The 14,839-nt window shown below is 44.9% G+C and overlaps 1 protein-coding gene and 1 pseudogene across 2 annotated transcripts in view; both read right to left on the bottom strand.

The window, feature by feature from the left end:
* Positions 1-14,180, bottom strand: part of CORO1C (coronin 1C) — a 74,495-nt gene extending 60,315 nt beyond the window's left edge. Inside the window, exon 1 of one of the 2 annotated variants that reach the window (XM_020876047.2) lies at positions 14,056-14,180. In XM_020876047.2, coding sequence (XP_020731706.1) covers positions 14,056-14,158 — 103 coding nt within the window. In that variant the 5' untranslated portion in view covers positions 14,159-14,180. Of the gene's footprint in view, positions 1-13,634; positions 13,745-14,055 lie in introns of those variants that run through there. The other variant, XM_020876048.2, reaches the window with a different exon arrangement.
* On the bottom strand, positions 4,238-7,941 carry LOC110126419 (translationally-controlled tumor protein pseudogene; annotated as a pseudogene).
* Positions 14,181-14,839: the final 659 nt, after the last annotated feature.

The following is a 14,839-nucleotide window of genomic DNA, read 5'->3' as shown; positions in this document are numbered from 1 at the left end:
CTCCACCAGAGCTCTGGAGTGACCAAGCATGTCGTCAACAAGCTGTAACATTTTGAGAAGAATATTTTTCTGCACAGTTGGTCTCAACAGTAGGCTTAAAATATTCAGGAAACCATGTTGTAAACAGATGTGCTGTCATCCAGGCTTTATTGTTCCATAGAGCACAGGAGGAGTAGATTTAGCATGATTCTTAAGGTCCCTAGGATATTCAGGATGGTAAACGAGCACTGTCTTCACCTTGGGTCACGAGCTGCGTTAGCCACTGAGAGTCAGCCTGTCCTTTGAAGCTAGGCACTGACTTCTCCTCTCATTATGAAAGTCCTAGGTGGCATCTTCTTCCATTAGAAGATTACTTCATCTGTGTTGGTAGTCACCTTTGTTAATTCTCTGAGCTAGATCTTCGGGATAACTTGCTCCAGCTTCTACATCAGCACCTGCTGCCGCACCTTGCACTTTGATGTTACAGTGACAGTTTCTTTTCTTAAACTTCATAAAGAAACCTCTGCTAGCTTCAAATTTTTCTTCTGCAATTTCTTCACTTCAAGCCTTCACAGAACTGAAGAGAGTTAGGGCCTTGCTCAAGATTAGGCTTTGGCTTAAAGGAATGCTGTGGCTGGTTTGGTATTCTCTCCAGACCACCAAACTGTCTCCATATCAGCAATAAGATTGCTTTGCTTTCTTATCATTCCAGGTTCACCAGCGACCTTCAAGAACGTTTCCTTTGCATTCACAACTTGACTACCTGGCCCAAGAAGTCTGTTAGTCTCCCTCACTGAGTTCAATTATTTCTAACTTTTGATTTAAAGTGAGAGACCTAACACTTTTCCTTTCACGTGAACACCTAGAAGCCACTGCAAGGTTATTAACTGGCCTAATTTCAACACTATTGTGTCTCAGGGAATAGAGAGACTCAAGGAGAGAGGGACAGGGAGCAGCCAGGTAGCGGAGCAGTTAGAAAACCCCTTTATTAAGTTCACCATCTTACATGGGCGTGGTTCGTGATGCTCCAAAACAACTACAACAGGAACATCAAAGATCAGTGACCATAGAGCATCATACCAAGTATATAAAGAAGTTTGAAATATTGCAAGAATTACCAAAGTGTGAACACAGACGTGAAGTGGGCAAACGCTGTTGGAAAAAATGGTGCTGATAGACTTGCTAGATGCAAAGCTTCCACAAACCTTTAATTTTGTGAAAAAACAGTATCTGTGAAGTGTGATAAGGAAACGGCAACCCACTCTAGTATCCTTGCCTAGAAAATCCCATAGTCAGAGGAGCCTGGTAGGCTATGGCCCATGCAGTCGCAAAGAATCAGACACAACTGAGCGACTGAGCCTGAGCATGCCTGTACCTCTTGAAGTCTTACTGCACCTTTGGACAGATCGTTTTGACTAATTCTTTTTGGTAAAATAACAAACTACTTCCTCATCAGCACACCTCTCTTCTAAAGGGGGGAAACACAAAAAACTCAGAATATGAATGTCTACAACCAAGAAACTATAAAAATGTAACATCACTAGGGAAAATGTAATGACTATCAAATAAATACTTTACCACCACTCAATACTTTTAGAAGGTCTCAGTTCTTTAAGCGGGAAATGTCACACATCTTCTTTTACTAATAAAATGAAAATACCTCCGGGGAAGTGGAGACAAACAAATAAAGCTCACTTTCAGAAGCAAAATGAGCTTTCATTTGGGCTAAGTATTTTGGGAGTGAATTCTCTATTACTAGAAGCTTTTTCCAGCCTTAGCTGGTAAAACTGTAACCTTATCCATTTCAAATCCAATTTCCCTCCAAACTGGATAAAGATTTGAAAAGAAAATCATAGTCCTTAATCCTTTATGTTAAATTAATTGGACTACATAATAGTAATTAAAAGAAAATTTTCAAATGCCTCAAATGAAAGCAGGAAGAATCCTTTAAGCAGTTGAGTAAAAGGCCAGCAGAAAGATCAGAGGTGTCCCACCCCCAAACAGTGCTTGGTCTAAAAAACCACATTTATAACGAACTTACATGTATAGTTTGCAGGAACCTCTAAAAATGGCCAAAAATAACACACACAAAAACTCAGCTACAAAATGATTCTTTTTTTGTGATCACATGTTATAACAGGATATAAACCAAAGCCTACGGATTTTCAAATTTTAATACTGCACAAATGAACTCCTAAATGATTCAACAGCTGGAAGGGTGCCCAATTCACCCTATCTTAATGTACTTGGTTCTTGTCAATTTTTCAAGTGAAATGAACCCAAGCACATTAAATTCTTGGTGATCCAGGAGCCACTGAAATGAGCTGAGACCTGCCCTGTGACTCCCCAGGGCTGGCCTGGGGGCCCTGCAGTGTCCATTATGGGCACGTCACAGCGAGTACATTAAAGGACAGGAAACTGGACAGAAGGAGAAAGACAAGAAAGGGTAACTCCATTTTTGCGAGGGCTACCTTAACGGGAGAATCCCATGGACAGAGGAGCCTGGCGGGCTACAGTCCACGGGGTTGCAAAGAGTCGGACACAACTGAGCGACTTCACTTTCACCTTAACTATAAATCCTCTCTTTGATACAGATTGAGGTTTCTTCCCATACCTGTTTTGACAAAAACTCTCCAGCCAAAGGCACACTTCCACTAGGATGTTTCTTAAGATTCTTTCTAAAGTCAGAGTTGCAAGAATACTGGGGTGGGGTGCCATTTCCTACTCTAGGAGATCTTCCCAACCCAGGGATCAAACCTGCAGCTCCTGTGTCTCCTGCATTGGCAGGCAGGTTCTTTACCACTAGTGCCACCTGGGAAGCCCCAAAGTTGCTAACCAAACCACAAATCAAAGCCCTAAGAGCTCCATGCTACCAGTACTTTCAATTTACTCAATAAATTAGTTCATCAGAATTCATGCTTTAAATAACTAGAACTCCAAAATTTGCTTCACATATAAAACATGTTTCAGTAAGTAAATGTGTATATATATGCTAACACATTCATTTAAATGAAAACGATGACTAGCTTATCATAAGATAATTTAACCAGCAAATGTTTACAATCAGCAGTCCTTCTACACCACAGAAAATTTCCTCTATTCCTTTTCTCTTTTAGCAAACTAGGAAGACTAACAATCCCTACCACAAGTACAACATGCAAACTGAAATTCAATTATTTGACTAGCCTTTACTGAACATCTACTGTAGGCCAGGCACACGGCAGCGGACTGGGAAATGAAAGCACAAAAAACATGAGACTTCCCTGCCTTCAAGGAACATGGCATATAGTGGTACTAGTGTTCACTTTCACAAACTGGAAAATAATAATCCCACACTTCTTTGTTTTAAACTTTCTACTCGTTTAGCTCAAAATGTAATTAGTATTAGCACAGAAATCAATAATGTTAGTGACACCCATAAGTTACATTTCCATCTACCTTTATAACTCCATAGTTAAACCATACTTCCATTTTACTCAAATGCACTGTATAAACATGTATTCTGTTCTCATGACCTTGGACAATCTGGGTCATCGGCCTTATCCGTCACGTTACTCTTCCCCTGTTACACCTGCCCTGAGTCAGCCCAGTGCTATTTCGTAAACCCGAGGGCAGGGCCTCAACCCAGTGTCCCAAAGACACTGACTCTCCACCGCCCAGTCCTTTCAACCCCCACAGGGCTCAGGCCCCACACAGAGAATTCAGCATCAAGAAATGTATACTGGGGGGCTAGAGGAAGCTTTTAATGTTATTTTTACAACTATTACACATTTTAAAAGTAAATCAAAACATTAAGCCTGTCATTAACACTTCGTGAAGAAGTCTTTTCTACCTGTACCAGAAAAATCAAGTCCCTAATCCTTATTATACTTAGCTTCATAAAATGTTGAAGATGTTCTTAAAAACCAGACAATCCAAACCCTTTAAAGAGGTAATAACAAAAAGGAAAGATCAATTATTTCCCTTTGTTTGAGGAAAGAAGGGGCTTTGTGATAAGAGTTTACAAAGGATTAGAAAAATAGGTAGAGACTAGTACACAGCTCTGGCAAGCACAAGTCACCCCAATTTACAGCCATTACCCTGCCCTGATCTACCACTACTCCAAGATTCCAGAAACCAAGTCACTGCTAAAACTTAAAACCCTTTCAAGCTGTGGTTCCCCCCGCCAAAAGAGAAAAAAAAAAAAAAAGGGATCATGAGTGCTTTGAAAAAAAGCTGAGCATATTCACTGTTCTCAGTGAGGAACTTTTCTTTTTCTTGAGTTTAAATGCATTTTATTTTTAGACAATGTACATGACATGTTTTCTTAAAAACAATGCCTTAAAAAAAAAAATGCCTTTGCACCAAATAAATCACCGTTCAGAACAAATGAAGAGCTCGAGATGACATCAGTCCCATTTGTCCAAGCCCTGGTGCTGTGTGGATGAAAAGCAGCAGCCAGCCAGTTATGATGACAGGTGACAGACCCAAAGTAACTGCCAACTGTGTTACCATATTCCATCCCTAAACCACCCCTAAAGAAAATCATATACGGGGTCACACCATGCTCACGGTAGTCCAGCACAGCGACCCTGCCATCTGGATTCATGTTTTTATCACTAAAGAACTGATAGTTTTTGAAACTAGCAAGCATGTGCTTGATTTGTTCTGCAGCCCCTACCATAAAAGGTTTTACTCTTTCTGGTCTCTGTTCTTCAAGTTTCCCTTTGATTGACTTTATATCATCTTTGATGTACTTTTTGTAGACTTCTTTTGTGAAGTTGGTTTCCTGCAAGTGATAGTTCAAGACAATATCAACACCAGTGATTACTATGCTTTCAGCAGCTTTGCCCTTGGGGATTTCAGCAGAGGCATAGCCACCAACGTGAAAGTCATCAATGTTACCCTCTGTCCTACTGACCACATTTCCCTCCACTTCCAGACACAGCCCGTCCGCAACCTCCCAGGTCTTATGGATGTGTGAGGTCTTGTGGATGTGGGAGAATATGTTATCATCTGCTCTCCAGAAGGAACCTTTCTAAAGCAGTCAAGGCTTCTTCCCAACTCCAGGAACCAGGGCTGCCTCCTACATGGGCTCTGCCTGAGCCCGCTCGAATTCCCTCAACCTTTCCCTTGAAACTCTGGTACACTGACTACAGGCCAACATTTCACAGAGATGATGTTTATCAGTAAGGAATCTCCTTTGTAAAAATAATAATACTGTATCTCTAAGAGGGGCAAGAGACACGGGCGAAATAAGCTAAGACAATTAAGGCCATAGTTGTTCTAGCGCTGAATAACAGTGGTAGTCTAGTAGGAACTGTGGCCCTCTAGAAGCACATTAGTTAGCAGAAATGCATTTGAACCACCTGCTTTGTGACTACTATTTAAAGGAAATCAGTTGAACAGGGGAGTGGAAGCTTCAAGTTAAGAGAGAAGGAGGCTGAACTAGGAGGGCTGCTGTGGCCTGAGGCTGCAGGGTGTCCCCGCATGGACAGGCACGGGCGGGGCGCCGGGGAGAGCTGGGTCCCTTCCTTACCCCCAGCTCCCAAAGCCCGGAATTCAGCTATCAGCACTAACAGTTTAAAAAGCTGTGCTGTGACTTAAACAGATTTCTTCAGTCTAGGCTGGGATCTTACCCACCACTACAACACTGAATCTATACCAAAAAAATGCCTTCTCGGTTCCAAATAACTGAGTTAGACTTGGGAACGCAACCCAGTAGTGGGTTGGGGACTGAATGGACATGCTGCCTCCAGAACAGAAGCTGCAGCGGGGCTCTCAACCGTTCCGGGTCAGGGAACCACGTGACTCACAACTATCCTTGGCAGGTAAGACATATCACTTGTTCCACTTGACACTGTAATTCAGCCCAGGGCTTGCAAGATAGCTCTATACTGCATAAGATCAAGGACATCTCAGGGTTAAAATAAACAAACAAACAAACTTCCAGTTTCCCTTTTCCTCTGTGACACTGTAAAGCAACAGTGGTTCACATAAGAGACAGAGAGCCTAAGGGGACAGTTACTTTATTTCTAAAACAGACAACATGCATCTTATTAAGTATCACCCCAAAGAGCTATGGCCAACACTTGTTGGCTCTGGCCTCTTGCCTGCTTCCCAAGAAAAACTAGAATGACAATGTTAAACTAAAGACACTACTAACCACAAAATTAATTTACCATCTAGCTTGTAAAGTGACTAGTCTCCTAATAAACCCTTCTGCTTAACGGAGATGATGGCTGAAGCTTACATGTGTTTCTCAGTCACCCTCAGGCAGTGCTTGAGTTCTTATATTAATAAATCAGCCTCAATTCTTTAAGTTCCTAAGAATGAAAGGAATTAGAGTCTTTAACTAGAAAAGAATGCTTGACCATTATGAAAAGGAATTTAAGTATCTTTCATGTGAAGTAAGCAAATAATGGTGAGTAAACATTCATCCTACAGAGGGGGAGCCTGTGAATTTTGTCAAGAACCCTGATAATGTCAAGAGTGGAAAATACACCCCCAAAGGCTTCACTCTCCCAACACTTCCTTTCCCATGTGTGTTTATGGCCGTTTACAAAACCGAAAAAACTACGGCTTTGTTCATCCAGGATGAAGACTTCAGCAACTGTCACAACATTGGGACATACTATGAGTTCACAATGAGGCAAAAAAGGCTCTTACATCAAATGGCCACCTGCCCAGGTTCCCAGGCTATCGTGGTTCCCCAGAGACATAATGATCACACTGGGAAGCAATGATCAACTTCTGCCAACCCTATGGGGTTTTCATTACACCTGTCTGTAGTTCCGGTACCCGTCGGATCTTGTTGCTGTCAAAATGAGCCTTTTCACGTATGGATGGCCTAATGGGGCTGACCTTTGCAATATTAATTGGTCTTTGAAACACCCAAGATAAATCCTTACCATAACTACATACTATAATGGTCGGATTACGAGACTGAGGACACAAAAAGGGGTCAATAAAATACTGTCAAGGAGCTTTACATGAAAACTAGGACGTCTACCCAAAGGCTTATCCGAGATTCCATGTATTTTCAAGTTTCCCCAAACTATATCTAAAAAGACACCCTGAAAATCTGGACCAAGTTTCCTAGTTTAATACATGTACAATCTGAAGATGAGAAGCGGAAAGAAGAAATCGGTGCTAACTACCAATCCGGATGATGAACTGAAGCGAACGACAGTGAGCGGGCTCAGTGTGTAAATCTGGCAAAAGACCATGGTGGAAGCTTAAGAGGGAATTGCTGAATTGTGTCAAGGACTAAAAATTAAGGAAAGCTCATCGGGGTTCACACTGTTAAAAAAAAAAAAAATCCACACTATAGTATAAATACACAGCACCAATTACAAAAATGAGCTCACGCCATCCATGAAAGGAGGTGGGGCGGAAGGGAGGGACAGTCAAGTTCCTGATCTTGGGAAGCCTCTCAAGCGCCTGTGACCACAGTCCCCTGGTCATCAGATGAGGAACAAGCCAGCGAGGTGCTTTCCGTGCAAGCTGTGATTCAGAGTCACCAGGGGGCTGGAGCCCAGGCAGCTGGACTGACTGAGCTGATCCTCACGGGCATCAAGCTGAGGACCTCTAGGCCTGAGAAATAATCTCCCAAGCCCACTAAAATGATACATTCGTCAAAAGACGGTGACCTACCGGTGCTAAAATTATGATCCATTATTCATAATTTTTTTTAATGTAGATAATTGCATGACCAAAGGGGGAAAAATATGTATTGTGAAATTCCCACCTTCAGTCATGCAAAATACAAGTGTTTCTACTCCCACTTAGAGTACACCTTCACCCCAACCTCCGCATTAATTTGATTTCTCTTGACTATGGCAAATCAGAGGAACGATTTTTGTCATTAATGTAAGATTCAAATGACAGGCCTAATTTAACATCCCATGAGACAACGGAGGCTCTATTCCCACACAGAACGTTACATTTGATCACAACACTGCCACTCACATCGTACTCCATCCCGTGAGCATCTCACACACTGTAGCATCCTTCCAAATCCTACAAAGATCCATCTTTTTGCCAGTAGCTAAACCTTTTTCCTTAAAACACACAGACAGACTGAATACAAGCCTAAGGCCTACATAAGAGAAGCTCATCTGAATAGACAGTTCCAATTCAGATCGATGGCCAAAAACTGTCTCATTTTTAACACTACCTTCCCATCCTAAAATTAAACACCTTTTCCTCTCCAGGGATTCAAGTTTGATACGAAGTCGAAAATACAGAGGTAGGAGTGAGAATCCATACACTAATAGCTTAACATCAAAAATAAAATGTGTTAAACTTCCCCTTGTTGATTCCCCCAATTCCATTCATTAACAGACATTTAAGAGTGAAGACAGAGAAAAAAAAAGGAGAAAAAAAAAAAGTGAAGACAGAGGGCACACAAATTTATTTGGAATCTACTCAAAACCTAGCAAGGTACCATTAGCATCTCCATATCACAGAAGAGGAAAGTAAGGCTCAGGGAGGTCAGGTAATTGACAAAATCGAAGCTATTAAAACCAGGAGTAGAGAGTGAAACCCTCTCAGTCTGGCTCTGAAGGTCTGCATTCTTCGTTGCTTCAATTTCTCGAAAGACAAAACTCTCAGAGCAAGAAACAATGTAAGAACAGATAGCTCATTGAGCCTGATGAGACAAAGAACAAATTTGAAATTTTTTTTTCTTAAGTATTTATTTATTTATTTGGCTGCATCAGGTCTTAGTTGCAGCACACCGGATCTTTGTTGCGTCATGAGGGATCTGCTCCAGACTCTAGCTGTGGAGCAGAGGCTCAGTAGTCGAGGCACCCCGGCTTAGTTGCCCCTTGGCGTGTGGGATCTTATTAATAAGTTTCCCAACCAGGGATCAAATCCATGACCCCTGCATTGCAAGGCAGATTCTTAACCACTGGACCACCAAGGAAGTCCCAGAAATTTACCTCACTCCACTCCAATCACTTCAGTGACCACACAAAAAAGAAAACATAACCTCAAATGGCCAACTGGTTTTTTTCTAATTCTTAGGAAGATACTAAATGGAGTATTTTAATTAAAGTGTTAATCGGATGCTCTGAGAGAAGCAAGAGCAAGTGAAAAGGAAGGCAGTATGCACCTTTAAAACTCGATTTACACCCACCATCAGGGGTGCACAGGAGCAGTCCCAGCACTGACTGACACAACACCATCAGGGTAGGCCTGCTTGCACTTGGTGTGGCTAAATCATACCAACCAAATGTGTTCCCTGGCCATCTGCCCTGCTGGGAAGGCTGTGAGCCAGTCATCACTGTTTATTAGCGGGAAAGAGCCTGGATGAGAATATTCTGCCCTCAGGAAAATGTTTCAAACACTCGGTTTACATCTGAGCAATTTTTTGTTAAGAGCTGGATTCGGGTGCCAGAAAAGCAGAGGGGAATTACCTCTGCACTTCATGTTATTTTAACATAAGCAACAAAGGTGGAAATAATAACCAGAGAAACAAACCCATTGACCTCAGGATCTTTCCAGTTAACTTCAACAAAATAATCATTCAGCAAATATCCAGTAAGCACTAGAGACCACTCTGTGAGCAAGCGAATCTCGATCTGCCTTCCGTGTCCATTTCTCTCTCACATTCTGCCTTCTATAGGAAGGCGCCTTTCAGACAGTGAGCTCAAGTTCAGATACAGTGCCTTGTAGCAGATGGGAGTGATGAATGTCCGAGGCATGAGGACAGGGATAATGTCTGCCTGCGAGGACTAAGGAAGGTTTCATGGAGGATCCCAAAAGACAAGAGGGAAATGCAAATCAAAACCACAATGAGATACCACTTCACACCCACTAGGATGGCTAGTATCAAACAGTCAGAGGATAATAAGTGTTGGCAAAGACGCAGAGAAACCGAAACCTTTATACGCTGTGGGTGGGACTGTAAAATTGTGCAACTGCTTTGGAAAAATCTGGCAGTTCCTCTAACAGTTTAACACAGAGTAACCAATATGACCCAGTAATTCCCAAGAGAAAGGAAAACATATGTCCATACGGAAACTTGTACACAAATGTTCACAGAAGCATTATTCATAATAGCCAAAAAGGAGTAACACCCAAATGTCTATCAACTGATGAATGGATAAACAATGGAACGGAGTATTTTTCAACTATTAGAAAAAGAATGAAGTACTTACACATGCTGCAGCAGAGATAAACCTTCCATACACTATGCTTAATAAAAGACACAAAAGATCACATATTGTATGATTCTATTTATAAAAAATGTCCAAAACAAGGGAAATCCATAGAGACAAAAAGTAGATATGTAGTTCTCTAGAGCAGGGGAGGGAGAAGAATTGAGGGATGGGGGTAAGACTGTTAATGGGTACAGGGTTTCTTTTGGGTCGATGAAAATATTCTAAAATTGTTATGATGACTGTACAACTCTGTGAATATACTAAAAATCATTGGATTCTACACTTTAAATGGGTGAATTGTATGATATGTGAATTATAGCTCCAAAAAGTAGTTATAAAACAAAAAAAGATTACATTATGTGCCACTGAAATACAAAATAAGCTCTCAAAAGGAGTATAGAATCTTGTTCACTCATTTTAAAGGATCTGAACTAGGGCAATGAAAACCCAGAGAGATTCTATTACTTAACATTCTGGGTACTAGGTCATACTAAAATATTCATGAGTATTTCCATGTTTTAATAGAGAAAAGGCATCTTAAGTTTAAAAAGACATACACGTGTCAGAAAACAGTTCTCATAAGTCAGGAAGAGGATGCATCCAAAGGAAAACAAACCTGGATTTGTACCCTGCATTTGAAAATAGCACCCAAAATTTATTATTGTTCCACCTCTGAAAAAGAAATCAAAGGTGAAACAACTTGGTTAGTATAATATTTCTAAAACACTGTTTGCGACAAAACAAAGTATTAAGAAATAATCTGCCATCTTACAGAAATGAATTTCCACACCCCTAGTGACATAACTAAGAACTGATCGCTTCTCCTTTTGTACATTCCATTTCGTAGGTATCTGAGTGACTCTCTTTCATGGGTGGAGTGAATCTCAACAGCGATAGCTGTATTAAGCATAAAACTTAAATTAAAAAATCCAAATATTTAAAAAGGGCTATGTCAGGTGTGAACTGAGTCAAGAAGTACAAACTTCTAGTAACAACATGTGTAAGTAATGGGATTTTACAGACAACACAGTGACTACAGTCAATAATCTAGTGCATATTTGAAAGTTGTCAAGAGACTAAAAGTTCTCATCACAAAGAAAAAAGAAATGTAACTTTGTATGGTGATGAATGGTAACTAGGTTTATTGTGGTGATCATTTCAGTGTATGCAAATATCAAATCATTATGCTGTACACATGAAACTAACAATGTGACATGTCAATTATACCTTAATTAAAAAAAAAATAATGAAGTAGCGCACACATCAAAAGTCCTGTCTGTCAGCCCTGAATCTGACCCCAAACCAGATAAAGTAACAGACACAACTTTTGATTATTAGCACAATCTGCATACAAAGAAACAAATGATCATGAAAAATGTAATACTTTGTGCAGTGATCTCTCATTAGTATGTGTCCATTAGAATCCATCAGGCTTTAATGTACCTTCTACAAATAATTGAAAACAAATACAAACAGGGCATATTCCTGATTTGTCAAAAAGGTGTGTACCCAACCTTTATAACAATCTTTGTTCAATCCCCAGCACACGCGACAAACATCTACCACAGAACATGGCACCCTAATATACAACACAATTTCCAGTTTTATTTCACTTTCTCCCCCTATTTATTTATGCAAACTCCCAGACCCAAGAGTTACTATTAGGCTTCATATCCAAACATGGTGCTGTGACTCTGAAATGTACCTCCAAAGTAAAAAAAAAAAAAAAAAAAGTTTCCTTTAAATTTTCTGAAATTCATAGAATCAAGTCCAAAATAGAGTCTTCCCATGTCTTCAGTTTTACAGGCAGTGCAGAAAGTGCAGCCCTATAAACAGATATCTATTTGCCTTCACAACTGAACAGCAGACGGTACAAAGCAACTGCTTATACTTAATCATGTTTCTGTCTATTCTAGCAGGCTGGTGTCAGGAGAGAGTTCTGCTAGATAAGGACAATGAAATGAATTATTATAGAGTGACTACCAGCCCTACAAGTACTGTTTGAGGAAGGAACCCTGGGCAGGAAAGCTGCAGTGAGAGGGCCTGATATTTTGTTGTAACCATTTCCAAAAGTAAATACATTCGTTCCCCAGGACCAGTTTACAAACGCGCACTATATTCAATTCTGCTTAAATGTCTTATAGGAAAGAAAGGCCTCTGTATCTTGCTCCCCTGGGAAAGATGAGCGACTTGCAATTTGCTTCTTACCCTGAATCCCACGTTTGCAACATGTAGAGCAAGGACTTCAGATACCACAAAACAAGGACAGCCTACATTAAAGCCAAATATAGGATGTGATTCTAAACCGCGATGCAGTAAAGCCTACGTTTCCTTTTCCAGCCATCAAAACCCTTTGAACACTCCCAAAAAAGGACGGGAGGGCGAGCGCCTCTCCGGCAAGAGGAAGCCCCTTTCTTCTCGGCACTCTCCGCAGCGGGCCACTTGCCCCCAACACATTCATATCATTCGAGAGACGGAGGGCAGCGTGTGCGCGCCTGTGTGGACAGGCGGGAGGGCTCGGTTCCCGTATTTCCAGCCTCAACATCTGAGCTCATCCTCAGTCATTTAGGCGCAGCGGAGCCCCACCTGCGCCGTGCTCCGTCTTAACTGCGTCCCTCGCCAGCTGCTCCGCTCTCACCGGAGCCTAGCTCTGAATCACCCAGCGCACGCGGACGCTCCAGGCCCCCGACCCTGCCGCCTTCCTGCCCCATTCTTCCTCTCCCAACCTGCCCCCGTGCCCCTCCCCCGCCAGTCCCAGATCTCGGCTCCCACCGCCCGGCACAGGCTCCTCTCAAACCGCCCCCACCCACATCACTCCAGCCCCAGCCCGGCCCGCCCTTCCCCACCCCCAACCCAGCTCTTCAGGGTCCAGAGCCGGCCTCTCACCCCAAAGCAGGCACCCCGAGGCCAGACCGCCGCCCTCACCCCTCCCGAGCAGGACCCAGCTCCCCCAGACCCCACGTGAGCCCAACCCTGGCACCGCCCCCCCAACCCGCTCCCCAGGGCGGCTCAAGCCCCGCCCCCAGGCCTGGTGCCCCCGGGCTCAGCGCCCTGGCCTCTCGCAGCCCCACCCCACCCAAGACCCCACCCAACCCGGTGGAGCCCTGACCCCTAAAGTCCTTCCCGGGGCAGCCCCATTCCCACGCGGCTCCTCACCCATCCAGGAGGGTTCCGGACACCCAAAAGTCTCCCCTGAGCAGCCTCCTCCCCACAGGGGACCTGGGTTCACCCTCCTCAGGCCGAGCGGTTCGGTCCTCAACTCCCCGCCCCGCCGGACCCCAAGTCTCCCGAAGCAGCCCCGACCCCTGCCCCCTGCTCACCGGCCAGGGCGGGCCCCCGACCTAGGGACCCGCGCAGCGCGCGCCCACCCAGCCCTGTCCGTTCCACCGGGCCCTGCCCTACGCCCCGCCGGCTCCTGTCAGCCGGCGCCCTCACATGCTGAGAGGACAGGTCCGTCCGCCCGCCCCGCTCGCTCCCAAGCGGCCCTGCCGGACGCGCGCAGCTCACCGGGGCCGAGGTGCCTGAGGCGCCGCTGCCGAAGTCCCCAGTGCAAAGCCCGGCAAAGCCTCCAACCGCTACCGCCTCCCGCCTGGCACTGAGCGCCGCGCGGGGGAGGGGCGCAGACAGCCGCCACCGCCCCCGCCGCTGCACGCAGGCCCCGCCCCCGCGCCGTGCTGCGCCCAACCAGGGCCGCCGGGCTGCGGCACGCCACACCCACTTCCGGGAGGGGAAGCCCGCTTCCCACCCCGCGTTCCACGCCTAACTCTCCCTAGCGCCTCCTCTGGTCGCGGCGAGGGATGCAGGTGGGCCTTGGAAGAAGGTGGTGCCCAAGCGCAAGCACCGCCCACTAGCCCTCGGAGTGACCGGAGAGCCACGCCTACTGCCCCCTCAGAACTGGGAGCGGCGACCTTAGAGCCCGCCCACTGACCTGCTTGGTTCGGCCGAGCCACATTCCCTGGCTCCTCAAAAATTCCCCCAGAGTCCCTGAAAACCGGAACATCAGCTCCTCTAAGCCCTGCCCACTGCCCCATCTGAACCCTTCGCCGGCTTCTTGGTCCTTAAGCCCAGCTCCCCTCCCATTCCTTCAGAACTGTCCCTTCTGCGTCACAAACCCCGTCCCAACTTCTAGAAGCTCCGCCCACGGGCGAACAACCCCTATTTGTGGCATCGCAATTCCCGCCCGGGAGTTGGTGATGGACAGGGAGGCCTGGCGTGCTGCGGTCCACGGGGTCGCAAAGAGTCGGATACGACTGAATTCCCGCCCAGGGCCCATCTAACTGTTTTAAATCTCAAGCCCCGCCCAGAACCGTCGAATCCCCGCCTCTGGCTCCCGAAGCTCCGCCTTTCCAGCCAGCACGCCTTCCCACCGCTCCTGGGAACTCCTGAGGCTGAGATCTTCCTTCCACTACACCTTGTCACTTTGCTAGCACAAGGTGGCGGCCCCTGGACTCCCACGCCCGCGTGTCCCCCACCACTACATAGGAGGGCCTGTCTTGACCCAATTTCGCAGGTGGGGAAATGAAGGATTACAGGGTCCCTCCCTTTCTTTTCCTGGCCGAAGTCCCTCACTTAATAACTGGGTGACCCAGGCCTAAAAAAGTCAGAGCGCGGGGCTTCGAGTCCATCTCTGCTGCCGTCAGACTGTGTGTCCTGGGGCAGTTGCCTTCATCTCTCTGGACCTGAATTTCCTGATCTGTAGCGTGAAGCTGTTC

The sequence above is a fragment of the Odocoileus virginianus genome, chromosome 12 (genome assembly GCF_023699985.2).
Source record: "Odocoileus virginianus isolate 20LAN1187 ecotype Illinois chromosome 12, Ovbor_1.2, whole genome shotgun sequence".
Classification (NCBI taxonomy): Eukaryota; Metazoa; Chordata; class Mammalia; order Artiodactyla; family Cervidae; genus Odocoileus; species Odocoileus virginianus.
Note: the sequence above shows the minus strand (reverse complement) of the source record. Positions and strands in the feature narration are given on the sequence as shown.